The 21,372-nt window shown below is 35.3% G+C and overlaps 1 protein-coding gene across 1 annotated transcript; it reads right to left on the reverse strand.

Annotated features, from left to right (window-relative positions):
- Nucleotides 1-243: 243 nt before the first annotated feature.
- On the reverse strand, nt 244-14,819 carry LOC129223161 (phosphatidylinositol 5-phosphate 4-kinase type-2 alpha-like). The gene is made up of 9 exons (XM_054857729.1): nt 14,808-14,819; nt 8,588-8,685; nt 6,591-6,687; nt 5,346-5,498; nt 3,567-3,713; nt 3,457-3,495; nt 2,204-2,317; nt 1,640-1,883; nt 244-392 (listed from the first exon to the last, which is right to left on the reverse strand). Exons 1-9 carry the CDS (start codon nt 14,817-14,819, stop codon nt 244-246), a joined length of 1,053 nt encoding a protein of 350 aa, XP_054713704.1.
- Nucleotides 14,820-21,372: the final 6,553 nt, after the last annotated feature.

Here is a 21,372-nt window from a genome sequence, read left to right on the forward strand (position 1 = left end):
TTAAAAACTACAACTTTACAACAAATATCTCACTACTTAGTTTTAAAGAGTACATTCAAACACAGTGAAGAATTCTTTCTTTCACTGATTATTTTCTTAAAAAAAAGAGAGAATTATTTTTGCAATTCTGCAGTATGTTTCATGAAAGGCTAGCTTGAGGTAAATCTAAAAACATGCTACTATCTAAAAGTATGTTCAAAGGCAAAAATTATGCAAAAAGATCATAAGGCCTCTTGTTCATCATCACAACATTGCTTTCGATATGAAGTCCACCAACCGCTTTGCATATTGATCAGGCTGCAAATTTCCTATTGTAGCAGTGCGTTTTCTAGTGCCATGGAGAGACAACACGTCTATTAAACCCAAAAAGTAAACTTCCTTTCTAGGAGAATCTGAAAACAAAAATAATTTTGCCAACTTTAATTTGAATTTCAATATACACGTAACAACACTTCAGGGTCCCCCATACCATTCCACTTGGTTTAATGGATTAGATGGGGCCCTGAAGAGAACTGTTTTTGGTCCTGACCAAGAGCTGTGAAACCCCTGATCAGCACCCCCAGAAATACTGATGTGCCCCAGTTACCATAAGCAAATCCGGAGGATCTTAGACGAACTGGCATGGAACCCGGGGTTCTTCCAGTCTCAAGTTTAATGCCTAGCCGATCCAGACAATATGGTCAATATTAATATACAGTTATGAATCTCTAGAACTACTCAGGTAAAACAATGCATGCATAAATTTTGAAATAGGAAGTAGATGCAGGTAAGAATGATAGGTATAGAACATAATGAACATATTTAAATTTTATACAGTTTTCCTTCATATTTATTTAATACACAATGAGCAAAAGCCAATTTAAAAAATAAATTTATTAATTAATCAAGTAACTTCATAACATACATCTCACATTCCAAGGTCCCCCATGCCCTTATGGAACCCTGAAAGCAGCTCTTTTTTGATCCAGACCAGGAGCCGAGCAGCAACCCGATTCAGGACCCCCAGAGTTATTGATCCTGATAGGGAACTTGAAGACTGTAGTCATGACACATTAAACATTCACCAGTCACTAATAGCAGACAAAGAAGGTCTTGGATCAGCCAGGATTAAACCCGCAACCTACTTCAGCCTTGAGCCTGATGCCGTACCGATCGCACTACCTCATACCCATAGGAACATATGAAGTCACAACTCAGCTAGTTAAAATGAATTCAGAGATAGTAAAAATTGATATTTATGTTGCCCATACATACAAAAGAGGCCTTCACAAAACCAGTCAAAATTGATTCATGTAAGACCTCCTGTACTTCATAAAGGAACATGGAGGTATGATCGGTAAGGCTTGGGACTCATGACCGGAGGATCCCACGTTTGATGCCATTCAGATTGAATATCCTCTGTGTTTGCAAATGGCGACTGGGGCACGTTAAATGTGGTGTAGTCACAAATCCTCCATTCTTCCATTCCAAATCAATATATCTGTGGTGCTTGATCAATGGTACTTGGCTCCTAGTCTGAAACGAGGACCAGGGGTCTTCAGGGTCTCATCCAACTGGTTAAACCTCATCTATTGATAGGTAGAGGGGACCCCGGAGTATGATGTACTTCATAAAAGGAAATAAGAACTGTCAAGCTTACCTTCACAACTTGGAATGGCATACGGATGAGAGAGTTGGTTTTTAATGCCATTTGGTAGTACAGTAATGATTTTTGGAGAGTCAGGAGGTGTAGGTACCCTTGCTGAATCTTCACTCCCTTCTTCGTCTCCATATTCTTCATCTTCAGGGCTTTCTAGTTCCTGCTCCTCTTCTTCCTCCACCTGCTGGCGATCATGGATGCCTAAGCACACAGAGTACTCCAGCAGATGCAGTCGGGATAGAAACTAAAGAACAATTGGCACATTTTAAAGGAAAAATAGATTCTTAAAAAAAAAAAAAACCTAAAATAAATTAATGAAAGATAGAGCTATATTAGCGAACTATATGATGCAAGGCCCTAATTGGATTTTTGAATGTTTGATAAAATTGCAGTTTTACAGAGTAAACTTTTCAGAAAAACCTCAAAAATATTTAAACAATAAATGTATACCAGGAATTATATTAAAATTTTGATTTATTGTGCCCAGTTTTGCTTTCAAAATGCAGACAATCACTGCTTCTCATTGAAACTGCTTCAAAAATGTGTCTCATGGCCCAAACTTACCTCAACATCAGAAGTAAGAATATTCAAAAATTTCTCCTTCTTTTCAGGACCAACATAAATTTTAAAACCATCTTGTACAAAGTCTCCATCCTTCAATGTTGGTAAATCTTTAACCTAAGTAAGAAAAAAAAAGCGTCATCTCTTTTGGAGTTAAAGATTTCTTATCACAATACTAGTTCAAAACAATTATTTTTACTTATATTTTGAAGTATATTTTTAACTGCTAAATAACTTGAATTAAAATCTGAAAATCTAAATATTTTGCTGTTGCAAAGTTTATATAAGATAAAATAATTAAAAAGTATCAAAAAAAAAAAAAAACTTAAAATTAACATTGCTTTCCTACAAAAGAAGGAACAAACGGCTTCTTTGGTACATCCGATTGCAATCAGCATAAGTGCATAAGTTGACGCCGGACGAGTCATATCTTTTCAAAATTTTAATGTTGTAAGACTAACTGTTTTTGTGTTACGGAAATTACTTACATACATTCAGACAAATGTCATTGCATAATTTTCCTATCGAAATGGATTTGTTAAGAGTCAAAACGCATTTTTTTATCATCTACAAGTTTATACAGAAAATACGTTAAGACACCATGAAAAATTAATCGAAATCTGTTTAAGGCAAAATTAAAATGGAAATTTATGTTGAAATTAGAGTGACAAATTTTCGTGAAGACATAAATCTTTTTTATTGTACAAAGATAGTAAAAGGTGCTCATATTTACGTCATCCAAATAGTGTAAAATTATAATAGCTCTGAGCGTTCTGGATAATCTGAGTTTTCAGGTTTCTGAGGTGGCGTGAGTCTCAATTACCTCGGATTTCCAAGACTCTACTGCAGTTGTACAAATAGGAACGAGAAGGATAAAGCTTATTCACATGTTGAAAAGTAATTAGACACAGGAATCAAGAATATAAAACCTTGGCAGAAAAACAAAACAGAGAGAGAGAATAAACTGCTCAGCTAAACATTTTTTTTTTCATAAAAACGAGAGCAAAAAATATTTCGATAGCTGAATGTTAGGGCAAGTTTCTCTTTTCTGATGATTAAAGGTTTGAAAAAGTAAATTTCTCATTTTTTTAAATTCATAATAATTTATTATAATGTGTATTTTAATGTGTATAATGCATATTTCAATGTATAAGTTTAATTTACTTATTATGATGTATTACTTAATGTGTTAATGTGCACTTTGGTTGATTACATTTCAGTTTTAATTGCTCATGTCACAAATTATGTATAAGTACCTTTTCTTTAATACTGGCTTCTCTATCTACAGCAGTGCCCTACAAAATGAAAAAATGACATTACTTGATTTTTCATTAACTATGAAAATTACTTTAAGAAAGTATTTTACCTTCAAGTCATATTTACAATGGATTCGCATACTGTTGCTGAGAATATTCCTCATTACAACTAAATAATTTTCATTTCCTTCAACAGTAAGTCGATATAGTCCTAGGTATTGAGGCAAAAGAGTTTTCCCATGCTTCTCAACAATGTACTGAGGAAAAAAAGAAGAAAAGTTATTTATAATAATAAAAATTATAATAAAAATATTAAATTAAAAGCAATTTCCATAATCTTACACATTAGGACAACGCATTATACAAAGAGCTTTAACTAATTTTTCAGGAATTTTTTACCCTAAATTATGCAGAGATCTGGATCAACCAGGCTATGATGTATGCATATACAGTGGATGCTTGTTGATTCGAACTTTCGGTTAATTTGAACTCATACAATTTCCCAAAAACAATCACCATAATCTTACACATTAGGACAATGCATTATACAAAGAGCTTTAACTAATTTTTCAGGAATTTTTTACTCTGGATTATGCAGACATCTGGATCAACCAGGCTATGATGTATGCATATACAGTGGATGCTTGTTGATTCGAACTTTCAGCTAATTTGAACTCATACAATTTCCCAAAAACAATCACCATAATCTTACACATTAGGACAATGCATTATACAAAGAGTTTTAACTAATTTTTCAGGAATTTTTTACTCTGGATTATGCAGAGATCTGGACCAACCAGGCTATGATGTATGCATATACAGTGGATGCTTGTTGATTCGAACTTTCGGTTAATTTGAACTCATACAATTTCCCAAAAAAATATGCACTAAAATTAATGTTAAAATATCTTATAATTTGAACTCAATTTTTGGCACTTAGGTTGAATTTAACTAAAAATTTTTCTTTCCCTGTATAATAAACGCTTTCTTTATTACTTTGTGAAAATCATCTGTATGTACATATTTCTTTTCCTTGCAAAGAGGCATATGTCTGCAATCTTCAACTATTGCGTTTCAGCGAAAGGTTAGCGGCAAGCGTCTACTGTGCACTTTTCATCAGTGCTTAATGGACAAAACCTCTGGTCTTACTAGTTTCTTAGGATTAATTCAGAATCTTTTATGAATGAGTTGGGAGAAACAACTTGTTTTTTATTATCTATTTTCTTTTCAATTTCAGAGAAAAAAAAAACAGATTCCAGGAAACTATGTTAGTCGTAAGTGCTCGGCTGATTGTAGATAAGTTAATGGGCTCTAGTTTTCCTACCTTAGTTTGTGGTGTGAATCATGAAGATGTCTAAATGTGAAAAGTACAAAACTATAGCTTTGGAGACAAAGGTAGAAATTTTAAAGAGATAAAGATAAGGGCAAAAGTAAAACAAAATTAGCAACTGACTATAGAATTTTATAGTCAATTAGTTTGAAAAATAAAAAATCAATTTTAAATCTATGAAAAAAATCTAAATTGGCTTGAGGAAGGAAATCTATGAAGAATGTGTCCCAAGCATCCATAATTTTAGATCGCATAGTGTTATATATTTTCTGGGGTTATATACATGCAGGGAGATTTTTTTTTTCAATGATACACTTATGAAATTATAAAGCACCGGATAACTTGCACCTTTTCAAAGAACCTACGAGCTCAAGTTGATGAGCGTCCACTGTATTTATGTTAGGGCAACTCTTCTAAGTCCTTTACAGCATAGAACAAGACGTGTAGGTCAAGGCAAAGGAAAGATCGCAGTTTGCTGTGACTAAACAAATATTTAAAAAATATTCATTTTCTACAGCACTTTTCATGTGAAAATGGGGGAAATGAAAAAGAGGCTTACGGGATGATATTGCTTGAGCAGTGTGTGCATGAACTCAACTTCTTCACTCTGGAGCACCTTGATCACCAAGAGTTTGTCATACGATTCATACAGTTTGCTGCTTGTGCGTTCTTTACAATCTAATGGCACTGGTTGTGATTTGGTCAATGAATTCTGAAATGGTTTTTAATGATTATTAGGAGTGAATTGCAATTTAAGAGTATTCATTTGCAAGAGCTAACAAATACTACATATTCAAATATCAGAGAAAATAATTACATTAATTTTAGATCATTTCATATCCTAAATTTAGTAGTGCAGAAATTTTAAAAAACTATAATGACCAGTTTTAAAAAACATAAAAGTTCCTTAAAAACTATTCATAAGTTCCTTGAAATTGCAATCAACATTTTCATGTAATTGAAGAAAATTCTATACAGTTGTGTAATAATGAAACAGATCAGACAAGAGATTTCTTTTCTTTCCTGTTTTTAACTTTTAACAGTCATATTTGGATTATTAAAAATTAAAAAACAGGAAAAAAAATTGGACAATTCAACTTTTTAGAAAAATTAATGCTGATGAAAACAAAAATGCTAATCCTTTTCAGTACTCAACTTCATGTTCATTTTTAATCTTATAGTAGGCATGTATATCTAGAAGAAACCCCCCACCCCCCATTGTAGACTTAGGTTTGATATCCTCATCAAACCAAAACTTGTTTATAAGCTGGTTTCATTAATTATTGACTCATTCAGTGGCGTCACTACTGGGCGATCCGCCCCGGGTGTCACCCGTCTGGAGGGGGGGGGGTACCCTAACCACCACCCTAAGTGGAATTGCAAAGTTTTGAAAAATATGACAAGTTAAAATGCATTTTCAAGACGACAAATTTGAAACTTTTGCCGGGGAGGGTAAACCGCCGGGCCTCCCATTTTTATTTGTTTTTGTACAGTAGCCCACTTAAAACTTCGTAAGAACACAAATATAATTGTTTCTGAAAATTGCATGAATTTCATGTTTTTATAAAAATGTTTTTTTTTTCTTTGGCCTTCTGTAGGGGAGGGGGGTGACACCACAGCTTTTGAGTTTATATATTAAATACATTATTTGCTTTTACAGATTTGTGATTTCTAATATTGCAGTGGTTTACAGATCAGTGGTTTGAAGATTTTCTACAGTAGTTATTTTTTTTAACTACATTTAAGTTACCTTGCATATTATTTCATTTTAACATTTCTTCAGGGTAAAACAGTAAATACTTACAATATATTCAGTTTCACTGATTCCAAATCGTTCCCTTAAGTTCCGAAAAACTAGAGGACAGTATTCTTTTACTTTGAAATGGCTTGGCATGTTCTCTCTGCAAAAGCATGAAAGTGTAGATACTTTCATTAAGAGAAGACAATGAAATGAAAAACAAAAGCATAAAAAGAGATAAACTCAGTTACTTCAGATATAAGAAATAGTGCCATAATAAAAATAAGCTATTTACATAAATGCTCCAAATTCCTAATGCATTGTAACACATAAATCTTTTCAAACTTAAGATTTTGTAAATTTTATTGCTTTAAGGTGAATGGATAAATTGCAGTGGAAAAAAAATTGTACTTCTGTATAAACCACGAAAGCTAACAAAAGTCTGGACAAGAGCGGTACTTTTCAGCATAGGATTGTCGTGGCTTATCTCCAAAGATATTTGCAAAACTGGTCAAGACAACCAAGTACTTATTTGTTCATCAAATGTACTCAAAAAAATGGTAAACTAAAAAGGCCCAAAAACTGATCCCTGAGGAACCCCACTCAAAACATCAGTCCATTTAGAATAATTTCCCCTTACCACTACTCTCTATTTCCTTCCAGTCAGCCAATTCCACACACAAAGTAAACATTTCCCTCTTATTCCAATATCAGCCAGTTTGTTGAAAAGAGCAACATGTGGTATGAGTACCTAATTGAAAGCGTTTTAAAAATCAATATAAACATCTACACACTTTTGTTATCTAAAGTTTTGGTAGTCTTATCATAGGAATGTAATTAATTAGTAACACACATGATTTACCTTCCTGAAACCATACTGAAAACCAGTCAACAGACTAGCAGGAAGAATGAGAGAAGAGTTGGAGTTTTTCAAAACTTTTAATTGAAGTTCTTGTGGAAATTTAAGGGGACAAGTAAAGGGGGGGGGGACAATGGCTGCAATTTTCAAAAGTAAAGGGGCTTTGCCTCAGAAAATTGGAGGTCTTTGCCCCTCCATTTTTCTCTGTTCAAAAGTAACAATCTAGCCAAAAATAATAAAATTGATCAATTCACTGACTTTATGAAAGAAGAATGCACTTAATAAGTGTGTGTTTTTTATTTTTCTCATGTTATTATTTCATAAAAATTAAAATAGAGCTTTAAATTGGACTGTGAACATCTATCCCGATTTTTGAGGCAATATTCCAAAATTTTTTAGAGAAGGTAATTGAATCAATAATGACGTTGAAATTCATTGCTCATTTTTTTAAAAAATAATCTTTAAGAGCACTGCCTACTTATTCTTGCGTACAATCCGCAGATTATCAGTTTAAAAAGTATAAAATTAATGAGGTGCGGGTTATACGTTGTTATCTGTTTTTTTTTCTCTCAACACCAATGCATTGAACCTCAATATCTACAGCAGGATTCTCCAATAGAGACCGTTTCCCAACCTGTAGGTTGTTTATTTTTACCTTTCCTCTTATGAGATTCAGGCTATGTAAAATAAACAACCATACAGTAAAGGTCGTTTATTTTACAAAGGTAAAGGCCTTCATTTGCACAAGATTAGACCGTTTGCTCCTTTGCCTTGACTCTTAACCTACCCATTGCATCTTCTTTGACCTCCCCACATTTTTAGTACACCAGGAGCCTATGATACTGTGTACATAATGTCTCTTCTTACATTATGCACACACGTCTCTTCTTATGTTGTGTATAGAATATTACACAACGTAAAAAGAGATTCAGATCAGCTCTCGGCTTCCAAACAGTAACTTCGGAATAACTGGATTGTACAATGAGCTGTGTACAGTGCTGCCAATTCATTTTGCTAAAAAAATAAATAAAGACGTAAAAGGAGAAATTGATTTCATCAACTTATCAGCAGAGTGTAACAATTGCCCTTCAATGTTTTTTTGTAGTCAGACTAAAAACACAAAGTGGTGCAAGTGCCTCCCTCGTGCCCTTTCCTAAAAAAAGGATTTTTTTTTCAAAAAAAAGCTAACATTAAAATGACTTACTTATTAAAATGATGATTATCCACCCGTATTTTACTGAAAGCTTTAAAATCATCAGGCATCAACATCACAGGAATATGGACATGGGTCAAACCACCAATCTGGGAGGGAAAAAAATGCCCACATTCAATTTATATGAAACAATTAGAAAGTTAAATGAAGCTATTACTGTTTTAACTACCATCAATCAATATTACTGATAATGTTACAAATAATAAAACACAAATACAAAAGTGATGACCAACAACAAGCTCTGGACTCAGCTAGACTAGTCCTAATACTAAGAAATAAATAAGTACCTTTACAGATTGCTGCAGACACGTGTTTCGGGGTTTCAAGGAACCCCTTCTTCAATGCAAAATAGTGAGCTTTTGGTTTTAGTCATAGTATATTGTTGAAGATATTGAGAGTTCTCTTTACTTTATCACCCGAAAAATATACCATTAGTTGCTTGAAATTAATTGCACACCAATTTCATTATAATAAAGGTGTGTACAGTTTGACCACCAATTATATGGAATTGGCAAACGTCCAGTTAAGACGAATCTATCTGACTGAGAGGGGAAAGTAAAGATTTGATGTGCATGTTCCGTTCAGTTGAATGTGACTCTGCTTAATTTAGGGGATAACATATACTATCTGCAAAAGCTGACATCCCTGAAAATTAATAGATGCGTCCATTTCCGCCCGTAAACCGGATGTTTGCCTTTCCATAAAATCGATGGTCAGACTGTACCAATATAAAATCAGAGGGTGCATAAATTAAAAATTGTTTAGATAATTACTTTTGTTTATCTATAATAACCTAGTTCGTCAATATCTTCGCCACATATTTATCCTAAGTTGCACTTAGGCTTCCAGATGCTTTGTTTTTTTCATTTAATGACTCAAGTTTTTTTTTTAAATAGGGAACAGTGAATAAACATTACAATACATTTCTATGCATTAAAAAGGAGAAACTATGTTGCACTATAAATTGATAAAAACAACATAAACAAAGGACAAAATTGTAAACTATCACAAGACATGTTACAAGGAAACCCTACTTTCAATGTTTACGGTTTGAACTTGTGACTGATGAAAGAACATCTGACAAAATTGCGATTCTTTAACTTCATTAACTTTGTTTTTATGAATTCATTTTCGGAACAAAGGTACATATTACTTCTTATGTTGTCTAGAAAGTGTTTAAAAATAACGACGCTTTTATAACTCTTCTTCATAAACTAAAGTACAATTTCTTTAGCATTTATATATGGAATAGCAAGCTCAAATTAGCTGTATGATAATAACATTTAAAGTCCGTATTTTCCTGCGTGTAATCCGCAGATTATCTGCTAAAAAAGTAAAATTAACAATATGCGGAGTATACGTTGCCATAGATTATCGTGATTTTTTTTGTCTCAACACCAACGCATTGAACCTCAATATTTACAGCAGGATTCGCCAATCGAGACCGTTTCGCTGCCTGTAGGTTTTTTTATTTTACATCATGGCTTGAATGTTCCTCCCTCACGATTCAGGCTCTGTAAAATAAACAACCATAAAGTTCTACAATCAGTGGCGGATCCAGCCGATTGTCTTGGGAGGGGCCATCCGAAAATTTTGATCAAACTCCCCAGGGCCGAATTTAGCTCCATGCCGCCCCTAGGCAAATTTGAAATCTGCCGCCCCCTCCCCCCTAAAAGAAGCAAAATATCCTTGACTCAAAGAAACGTAGAAATGTTCCCCAGATTCAAACTGATAAACTTATGAAGAAATGATGGCGTTTCACATTCGGAGGCGCCCCGATGAAATGATCACAGTGATCTCCCACAAAATTTTTTATTCGGCAAATTTTGCTCACGATTCGGCAAATACCATGATTGAAAAACATTTGACTTTCATAAGATGTGTGAAAGTAATCATTATTAAATTACAAGAAAAAATTGTCTCTGTGGAAAATGAAAGAATGCTAATATTTTACTTCCAAGAATAACAATTTAATTCAAAAAATGTGTATTATAATAGCAAATTTGCCGCCCCTGAAAAGTTTGCCGCCCTAGGCAGCTGCCTACTATGCCCATTGCGAAATTGGGTCCTGATAACTCCCCAGACATTTTATTAAAATGAAGTTTTAAAAACTCAATTTTCGGGGTATCGAGACATTAGGTGAGGGGGTGGATTTAGGAATCTCCCTCAAAAATGTTTCAAAATTTAAATTTCCGAGTATTTTTTGAAAATTAGGAAACTACAAACGCATTTCGTCTATTTTTGATGATGTACGGAGAAAGGTCAGGTTTCGGGCGCTGGCCCCAAAATACTTTTTGCAAATAAAGCTTAGAAACCAAAATATTCTATCATTATACATTGAGAAGTTAGAAGAGGAAGGGTACTCTTCTAGCTCTTCAGCTGGCCAGCCTAAAACTGCATCTTTAATTAATGTTTGCTTACATTAAAGGAAGTGTGAAGGTGCTTAGAATCCTTCCTTCCTGGAAATATTTTGCCTTTGAGGCTCTAAAATTCGATTTTTAACTATATTTATACATATTTTAGAAAGGGATGGAAGATTCGTGAGCTCCTCCAAAAAAAAACTCCTTTTAAATCTATCATCACGATATAAACTAGGGAGGGAGGTGGTCCTATCAAAAATCGTTTGTAATTGAAGGCCCAAAAAAATTCATTTAAGTTGCTTTTAAGCAAGTTAAGTGATAAGGGCTGGATAAGCTAGTTTCCGTTGACATTTTTTCCAAATAAAAGACTTAAAATGCATTTTTTTGCTACATATCAAGGCATTTGTGAAAGGGCATGGGAAAAGGGGTTTCTCCCCTTGGTTTCGAAATTAAAGCCATAAAATCGAAAATTTAGGCTCTCTTTGGTCTTGTGAACAATAGGTATACTCTGAGAACCGCAGCATTTAGAGATCGTTCAAGTGTGTCTGTAGTTGGAATCAAAAAATGATGTAAAAGATGGAGAAAAATTTTGGAAACAAAAGTTTTGTTTTAAATATTGGGATATAATTTATCTCCCAATTAAGGCCTATACTTCTTTTACAGTAAAATACATGCGTTAAAATTTGTTATCTTCTCATAATATATTTTTCTTTTTTTTCCCTTAAAAAAATTCCTACAATCACAAGGCTTTGGGAGGGGCCATGGCCCCCATGGCCCCCCTCTAGATCCGCCCCTGTCTACAATCACGATTCCAAGAAGAAATAATTATTTTTTAGATCATTTTAAAAATTAATTTTGATTATACCTTACAAGTTACTACGTCTTCACGTTTTTAATTTAGATGCTAAAATTGTATGTTAAATCAAAACTTCATTTTTACATCGTATTATCCGCGGATTATACGACACCGTGGCCATTTTTTTTATCACGAAGATTTTTTTTCTTCTTCAGGCCAATTTTAGGACCAGCGGATTATACGCCGCCGCAGACAATACGCAGAAAGATACGGTAATCGAAAATATAGAATTCATTTTTTTTTCTCATTATTATCTTTTTTTCTTTCTTAATACAACAAAGATCGTTTATTGCTTTAAAGACTTCTCTTTGAGGCTAAAAACTGCATCTCGAATTTGAAAAAGATAAGGGGCAATGCACAGCAGTATTCAAATTCGAGCAATGTCAAAAGAATATGGTAAAAATGCATCAATCGATGAAAATTGCATGAATTAAAAAAAAAAAAAACCTCGTAAAAAAATTTGTCCTGCTTTTAATGATTTGCAGTTTTTGGAAATCAGGATTTTCGAGTTTGTATGTATTATAAAATTCTAAATGAAATGCCCGCTTTGCTCCCCCCCCCCCTTTCCTCAAAAAAAAAAGTCTTAAAATAGATTCCTATTGAAGCGCGCTGCATAGCTGCATCGAACCAAAACATATTTTCATTGTACGGGGCTGTACACAAAAGTGTGACATTGTGAGTTTGTGACAAGGGTAGACGGGGAGGGTAGTGTGAAGTGTGACACTTCGCGACGAGGGTTGGGGGCAGGCCCGACGCGAGGCCCTGTCAGCCTAGTCGGAAACTAGTGGCACGGTCCTTCGGGGACCCGGTGATACTGACGCAAAAAAAGAGAAAGGAAGACAGAATGGAGGGGGCGGGACTCCGAATAATAGAAAACGTAAAGATTAAGAAAAATTTACTCTTTTGGTATTTACTGTTGCGGCACTTAAAGTAGAGTTAATTGTTTTCTAGTAAGCAGTATTAATTCCCCCCTCCTCCTTTTTTTTCATCTCCCTCCTTTTCTTCTTCTCCGCCCTTTTTTCTTCTTTTGCCCCTGTTCTTTTTTTTTTGGGGGGGGGGGGGAGGGAGTGGCCCGGTGACATAACTGGCAAAGGTGCCCGCCTTGGCTCTCTGTGGCCCTGGTTGGGGGGTCAAAAATGTTGAATAAAAGTGTGACATTTGTGGACAGCTAATCAATTTGTTTATACGGATATGGACATTTTAATTTCACCTATCATACTTGATGGAAAATTTACAGACGTCTCCAATTTTTCATAACAAAATCAATCTGAAGCATCTTCTCACAACCACGAGGTTCTATTTTGAACACTTCTCTTTTTTTTTCATTGCGACGAACAATTTGTGTGATTTGAAATAACTCGCTAAGGCGACCCGCATTTGAGACAGATCAATAGAATTTCAATCTAACTTTCCACGACCGAGCGAAAATTTATCACGAGTCATAAAAAACAATAAAAAAAAAGAACTTAATGAGTTCAGAATTCCGGGAGCCTCGAGACGGCGAGAATAATAAAAGATAAACGCGATCTGTGAACGTTACTTTCAAGGCCAGCTGGGTGCAGGAGTGCTGGCAGGTAGACCCTGACTCCCATATAAATAGACCTGGTTCCCACTACTACGCCACTTAATTGTTCCACTGCTCTGGTCACGCAACTGAGTTCAGAATTTCTCCGACTGCGAATTGAGATAGTACTTAAGATCGCACCGATAGTTTCTGGAAAAAGATATGAAGATTATCACGTAGAGGCAAAGTGAAGTCATTCAAACAGTCGATGTGTATTTCAAACTATAATTTATTTTAAGTCAGAGAAAGCGCTTTTGAATGTTTTGACGGGACATGGGGCTGAATTGACGATGAATTTGAAAAAAGATCAAGGTTGTGTGATAATGTTTGTATTAGATTAAAGGAGAAATTAAAAAGGGTCATGTGACTCAGTGGTGCAGCCAGCGGGGACTGGGGGGGGGGAAGTCCCCCTCTCCCAAAATGCCTGACCAATTCAAATCTAGCGTCCACTCACGAATCCAAAAGAGTGAATAACACTTCTTGATAAAGCCAAAGAAAGCCTAAAATTGAGTTTTTAGGCCTTAAATTTTGAAAATGTTCCGGGGGCAAGCCCCCGCTCCAAAAGCACCTCTCTAATGTCATCAACAAAGAGGTTTTCGGGACTTAAATTTAATACAGTTTTCGGTAGGAAGCATCCCCCCCTTTTTGTCATCTAACGTAGCCAAACATAGCTTCAATATGTTTTCAGCAGGCTACCGAATATTCTACCTCTTCCCCAAACATAACCCAAGATAGCTTGAAATTGTATTTTGAACCTCAATGTTGAAAACATTTCGGGGAGAACCACGGAACCCTCTTCCTTCCTTTAACGCCACTAAACACAGCAAAAGTGCATTTCAGGGCTTGAATTTCGAACAATTCCTCCCCACACTTTACTTCTCCACACACACCTAAAATTGCGGTTTCGAAACTTCCAATATCAATCATCCTAGAATTGTGCTTTTAAAATTTCAACTTAGAAAATTTTCCGAGATAAATCCCAAAACATCATCCTCTTACATAATGGCTAAAATAGCGTTTTAAAAACCTCAGTCTTGAAAAATCTACTATCTAATCCCCTAATATCACCAAAGACTAAAACTGAGTTCAATTTTAAAAACATTTCGGAAGAACACGCAACCCATCCCCCTTCCAACAACATTACCAAATAAGGACTAAAATTATAATTTTTGACGTCAATTTCAAATAATCACATTGTGCTCCAGATACTAGGTACTCTCTCATCCAGTATCTACGGCACTGGATGAGAGAGTACCTAGAATCAATCTTCAAAATAAAGCACTAAGACTCATCACTGGTGCTGTGGTGTCCACCCCTATTCCTGCTATGCAGCTACAGACAAAAAATTTTCATTTAACTGACAGACGAATCAAGGCTTCCCTTTCTCTCGCTGAAAGATTATTGAGAAAAGAGCATTTCTGGCCTGATTACGTTCTTCCGCATACTAGTCTAAAATCTCAACATTCTTTTCTTTTTGAGTGCCAAAGACTTGCAGAGGCCTTTGAGGTCTCAAATTCCAGACTTGGCATCTATCGACCATCTTCTTATACTGGCCTTCTGAGATATGCTGAAGCTGGGTTTGATCTGGTACAGCCTGTCAAGAAATCAGATTCTCATCAGACTGAGATGTACTCCATTGCTTTGGCCACAATACACGAGAGGTACCCTGATCAGGATTGGTTTAGGGTTTATACTGACGGATCAGCCACTCCTTCAGCTGGTAGAGCAGGTGCCGTTGCCTACTCCAAACATTTTAGTCTTCATGAGCCTCTCGACACTTGGGCGGATAACTTCGATGGAGAAATGAATGCAATTTTTATGGCCATCAGATCTATTGGAGAACCAGCTGAACAAAATATTGTTCTCTTTGTTGATTCTCAGGCTGCGATTCAGACCATTACTGATTACAATCTATATCCTTCAGAACTTGAGCTTGAGTCTAAAAAATCCATTGACTCTCTTTTGCGTTCCGGAAGAGAGGTCGTCTTCCAGTGGATCCCAGGCCATTGTGACATCTATGGAAACAGGGCCGGACTGGGTGGTCAAAAGGGCGCGGGAAAGCCGAGTTGAAGGGCGCCGATTTTGCCTCCATAATATCTAAGGATTTAAGAGATAGTGCGGACATTTTAAGGGGATAAAAAAATCATTGAGAAGTAAATAAAGTCCTTTTTTTGTTACAGAAAATATCCAAAAGAGAAGTCTTATTTTTTGAAAGTTCAACAATAGTAGGAGAGACCTCCCCCCCCCACAAAGAGTGTTGGCATCCCCCCCTTAAATATTACTGATTACCCCCTAGAAAAAGACCCTCGCTAAAAAAGAGAGGAAACCCCCCCAAAATACCTCCTGAAAATTTGAAGAACGCTGGGGGGGGGGGGATATTTTCTAGTTTCTAAGAATGAGAAATTTTGCTAAATGTTTCTCAATTGGCACTTCTTCCGAAAATTCATTGCTTGTTCGTCTTTCTTCTGGAAATGCATCATTCACTAGTTCAATAGCATTAGGAGACAACATCTCTTGCCGTGATATATTATTTTTTGTGTTGTCGATTGAATATTTTTCACTGGTATCTGCTGTCGTTTTAAAACATGATGCTGTCATTTTGTCACATAAATTTGTCGATTCTTTTAGCTGAGGAGCTTTTTTCTCCGTGCGATCAATATTCATGCCCAAGTTGTTTTTTTTTTTTTTTTTCGTATTTTTCTTGCATATCATATGCTAGTTGGTTAATTTCAACAAAATGCTTCTGCAGTTCCAAACTAAAAAGAGATGTACACCACATTTGAAACTGTTATCCGTTTTCAAAGACTTAAAAAAAAAATTTCACTCTTTAATGTGCTAAAGTATAAAACTCAAAAAGAATCAATTAAAAATATCATTTCACTATAGCATTGTTAAAAAATCTTTGCATCTCTGCATGGTGCTTTTTTACAGCATTTTAGTTATGCAATTATTTTGAGAATAGGAGCGAGTGTTAATGAGTAACACAGGTTATAAGGTTAAATAGGTCATTCCTAGTTTCTATGAATATACTTTAAAAAGAAGTAGTAAAAGTAGTCATACCAGCACTTTTGAACAAAACTGAGTTATTATAACCAAGTTGTTCTCTGTTCTGAATCAAATATATGGAAGAGCCAAACTTTAAAACACAATCTCAGCTTGAGCCCAACTGCAGATTCCACTTTTTTGCTTAGCACGGCAGTATACAGGATGCGGCAAAAAAAAAAAAAAAAAAAAAAAAAAGGATAAAAATTGTATCATCGAATAGAAGAAAGGTAATTTCATTTTAATGAGTGCCTTATTTATTTTTTTCTTTCACTTTATTAGAAAGTAATTTAGGATTTATTTCCTAATTTGTATTGTTTTTCGGTTTTCTTACAATTTTAAGCAAAATAACTGCTATTTTAAGTTGTTTAACCAAGTAGAACGACAGTTCGTTTGCTTGTTGTGTCTCTGCAAACAGTATTTGAAACGGTATGCCGTTTCAAGTGGCTTGGAAATGATAGTCGATGTCCGGAAAGTGTACAAAAACGAACAGTGAACACTTCAGTTAATCGTCAGGTCATCCAAAAGCGAGTTCAATGAAATCCTTGGGTTTCCACGAGAGAAGTCGTTTGTAAGACGGGAATTTGCAACCGATAAGTGCGACTAAGGGAAAAAACAGCTCAAACAGAAGTTTTACGAGTTATAAAAAGTTTAGGCAATCGTACGACTCCAAATTATGCCAGAAACGTTTGAGATGGGCAGCAAATCCACCTTGGAAGAGATAACTTTCACTGATTCACCGTTCAACCAGCTTAGATCCCCAGAACAATAGGATTTGGTGTGTAGACACGCCAAGCATTGTAACCATTATAAGGAATAAATGAATTAATAAAATAAAATAATTAATTAATAAAACTTTTGCAAGAAAACTCAACGATTTCAATTTAAAAGAACAAATAAATTTCTTGACCATCTTGTCTAATTTTCCCCTTGCCTCCTTTTTACATTTAAGAATTCCTTAATTTTTTCGAAGAAAAATTAAAATTACAATGTTTTTGTTCCGCAGGGAAAGAAAACAGGAGGGTGTTTCGTGATGATATTTTCCCCCCATTCTTAAAACAGGATCTAATTTCTGAAAATTCGTTTCAGAAATTCTCGCTAACCAAAGTGTTATACTTTAAAAGTACATAATAGCAAACGAACAGTTTTAAAACGTTTCCACTCATTTTTATGGGATTGTTGTCTTAAAATTTCGAAAACTTTTTGAGTGTTAAATTTGGTTTTAGAAAACTGACTCGAATTAGAAAGAGCCGTCATGAAATAAACCAATGATATTAAAAAGAGAGGGAGAATGAAAAAAATAGTTCATTGACACGCTTGATCTTAATCTGTTTTACTATTTAAAATAATAGTTTTCAGTTGATAACACAAGTCACTTAGATTTTATCTTTCAACTTACCCAAGTACGTTGTTTTGTTTTTTTTTTATATATATAACTATGTGTTGTGGAAAATTTTGCAATCATTTATTTGTCATTTCGCAGCTCATAGATCATATTACAGTTTTTTTACGAATCATAGATTGTATTTCTATAATTTAAGATTATACATGAAGGAAAATATTTTCGCAATAAAAAGAAAATGAAAACTGAAACGAGTAACCTACTGTTGAAAAGATCCTTGACTTGATGTATCCAATTTTGTTGCAGCTTCAAAATCACATGTTTACTAACGCTAAAATCTGATCCAAATGACTCGTCGATTCATAACAGCAATCAGACCTCTGTCGTCTAACTGGATAAAATTTATGATAGTTGTCCTTCCTTGTCCAGCAGAAATCTGTTGCCACAAATCCCCAAGCATCGCAAATCCTTATCCATAAAACGCATCTTAAAAGGCGTCATTTAAAGCCATAAAACCATTAAAGTCAACATGTGTGGTCTACATGTATGCTCCTTTTTTTCTACTTATCATTAAGATAGTTTGTCAAAAGCTCTTGTACAAGAATGATGCGAAAGACCCTCATAAAACGCTTTAATGGTTAGAATCTTAAGCTTTTTTCCGTGAAAAAGTGCTCTTTATTTTTTAAGCAATCAAGGGCGCCCATATGCAAAATTTTAAGGGAGGGGGGGGGGGGGGGGGGGGCTCGATAATCTTCCCCATGGTTTAGCAGAATATTTTTCCCCACGGAAACCGATTTCAGTTTAGATTAGAGATATTAAAATTTGACATTTTTAATAAAGAATTCACTAATGGCTGGAAAAGAAATTTTTATACATTTTTGCAAAGAAAAAAGCACTAAAAGTAAGGAAGTTTTCATTTCTAAGGAGGGAGGGGGAGGCAATATACTCTCCTAATATGTGTATAACTAACTGTGCAGATAGAAAACGAATAAAGTTTTCGATATTTCTCGCATTAGATTTCTAATATAGTTTTTAGTGACCCTTATTACTATTTGTAATACCAATAGCGTGGGTGACACTCGTAGCGGTAATTTGTGATATCACCCCCCCCCCCCCCCCGCTTTAAAATGAAAAAAAAAAAGTTTAGATTCTATGTAAATATGAAAATTTTCAGAAACAACTGCATTTGTGAAAAACAAAGTGTTTTTAGTGGGATAATATACAGAAAAAAAAAAAGAAAAGAAAAGAAAACTATAACTGCTTTTTATGTAACTTGCCTCAAACGCGTGTGGGCGTCGAGTGGTATAAAAAGTAAGGGTTTCTATATGAAATTGTTGGCCCCGTAATTACTTTAAACGTATCGCACACACAGGGAAAGATAATGGGTTTTCAGTTTGGTGGTATAAGAGGTCACTATTATGCCTTAGTATTGACAATATGAACCTAATTCTGAGTATAGTAGTATTAATTCCATAACACAGATTAAAAAACTTCCCAAAGTGATATAGTTAAAGGAAGGCAGCATAAAATGCAATAATATAACGATTTTATGCAGAAATTCAAATATAAATATTTTTAAGGTAGTACTGTAGCTTACACAAGGGTTACCCCCCCCCCCCAGGGCAATGACGAACTCCCTCCAAATGCTACGCAGCGCCCCCCCCCCCCGAAAACGTAACCTTTAACATGATATTTTAAAAATCCGATGTGATCCCCTAAAAATTTCAATGCCAAAGGTTATGCTATGACCCCCCTTTTTTGTGCACACCTCTGGCTAAAAAGACTAATACAGTGAAGGGATTAAATTTAGTTGCAAAAACTGGAATACGTTTTGAACACAAAGCTTGCCGACGGCAAAGAACTTAAACTTTTGTTATGATTTTAATTGACAAAACTTAGTTTAAAATCGAAAAATGTTTATCTTTAAAACTTTTCGGCATCTTTATTGTGTTTAGTCCAGTAATTCCCCAAATGTGCCCCGGGAAGCCCTGCAATCCTCCTAGGACCGCTTCGAAATTTTACTATTTTTTCTCAACTAATTTAGACTTTATTATTTATGAAACTTTTTTCCATTTTTTGCAGATCCTCTGCAGGATAAAAAAGGGCTATTCAATGCAGATAAAAGACTCATATTTATTTTTGTCTGTCAGTTACGAGTCACACTTTTATTTTGGGAAGGGCGCCATGCAAAAATCCAAGTTCCGAAAAGGGCGCCTTGACTCAAAAAGTCTAGGAATCACCGCACAGTACCGTCTTTTTTTTTTTTTTTTTTTTTTTTTGAAGCGACTAAAAATGCGACATCTGTCATTGTGTTCATCCGTCCACTAAAATATTGATTTTATGCGACTTATTTCGACATAATACTATTTTTAATGCGCCGATTTCAAAAATTAACATTATTTGTAATCTTACTTGCTTCTATTGCACTCATGATCGTTATCAGCCAGAATCCTCTCTGACAGCAACTTAAGTACGGTCAATAAATCAAACCATTCTTGACCATAGATATTTGTGCTGTCACTTTCACCCTCACATCCCTTTTTTATTGAGGAAACACCATGGGTCCGCTTTTGTCCCCAGAACAGAACCTTGGAGCAAAAGATGAGCCACAAACGGGAGCAGACCTTTTACGAAACGAGGGGGGACTAATTGCCTTTATGAGGGTAATAAAAGGGAACGTTTATATAAAGAAGAAGAACATTGCTTTTGCATCTGAAAATATTCACATGCAAAATCACTTCTTGATTCTACATAATTTATTTCCATAATGCTAAAACATTGTTTTGGAAAATAAGAAAACAACAGAAGGGCGCCTTTCGAGAGGGCGCACCGGGAAATGTCCCGGTCAAGTCTATGGCCAGTCCGGGCCTGTATGGAAATGAACGAGCGGACATCTTGGCTAAAGAGGCTGCGTCCCTGCATCCACCTTCTCGCCCGGTTCCACTTAGAAACGCTAAGCGACTTCTCGCAAGCAAAATCCAACATGCTACAGTCTCTGCCCTGAGGAACAAAGCTGACGGAAAGCCCTGGGCTTGCCTTCTGGTCTGGATGATGAACAGCGTACGCGCCTTTCTCTCCTTCCCAGAGCCCTGGGAGTTGCCTCTTTCCGAACCATTACTGGACATGACTATCTACAGGCCCATTTGCATAAAATCAACCTGGCAGATTCACCTTTTTGTGTGCTCTGAGAGGGGACTTCTCCAATGACAGGGGAGCATCTTCATAGATGCTCCTCTCTTCATGATATTCATAATTGTGATGATTTCCAGGCCCTAATACCCTTTGAAGCCACTTCATTGTTATACTGGACAGCAAGACGCCTTATGTTTGAAAGAACGATGGTGGGCGTAATTAAAAAAAAATATATATCTACGGCAGCAGTTGAAAGGACAATCTCAACATTTAACGAGTGAAAACCAATTTAAGGAGTAGTACCGACGGTAGTACTGGTCAAAAAAGTCTAAATGGTTCAGCTCAGTTTGATGTCAGTACAAAGTGAAATCAACGTCTCGGATTTATAAATAACTAAAAAATAGGAGATATTTCAATGTTCAATGTTTAAAAACATTTTCTGCGAAATTTTAAGTGAATTATTGACTTATGCATAAATTA

The sequence above is a fragment of the Uloborus diversus genome, chromosome 5 (assembly GCF_026930045.1).
Source record: "Uloborus diversus isolate 005 chromosome 5, Udiv.v.3.1, whole genome shotgun sequence".
Taxonomy (NCBI): Eukaryota; Metazoa; Arthropoda; class Arachnida; order Araneae; family Uloboridae; genus Uloborus; species Uloborus diversus.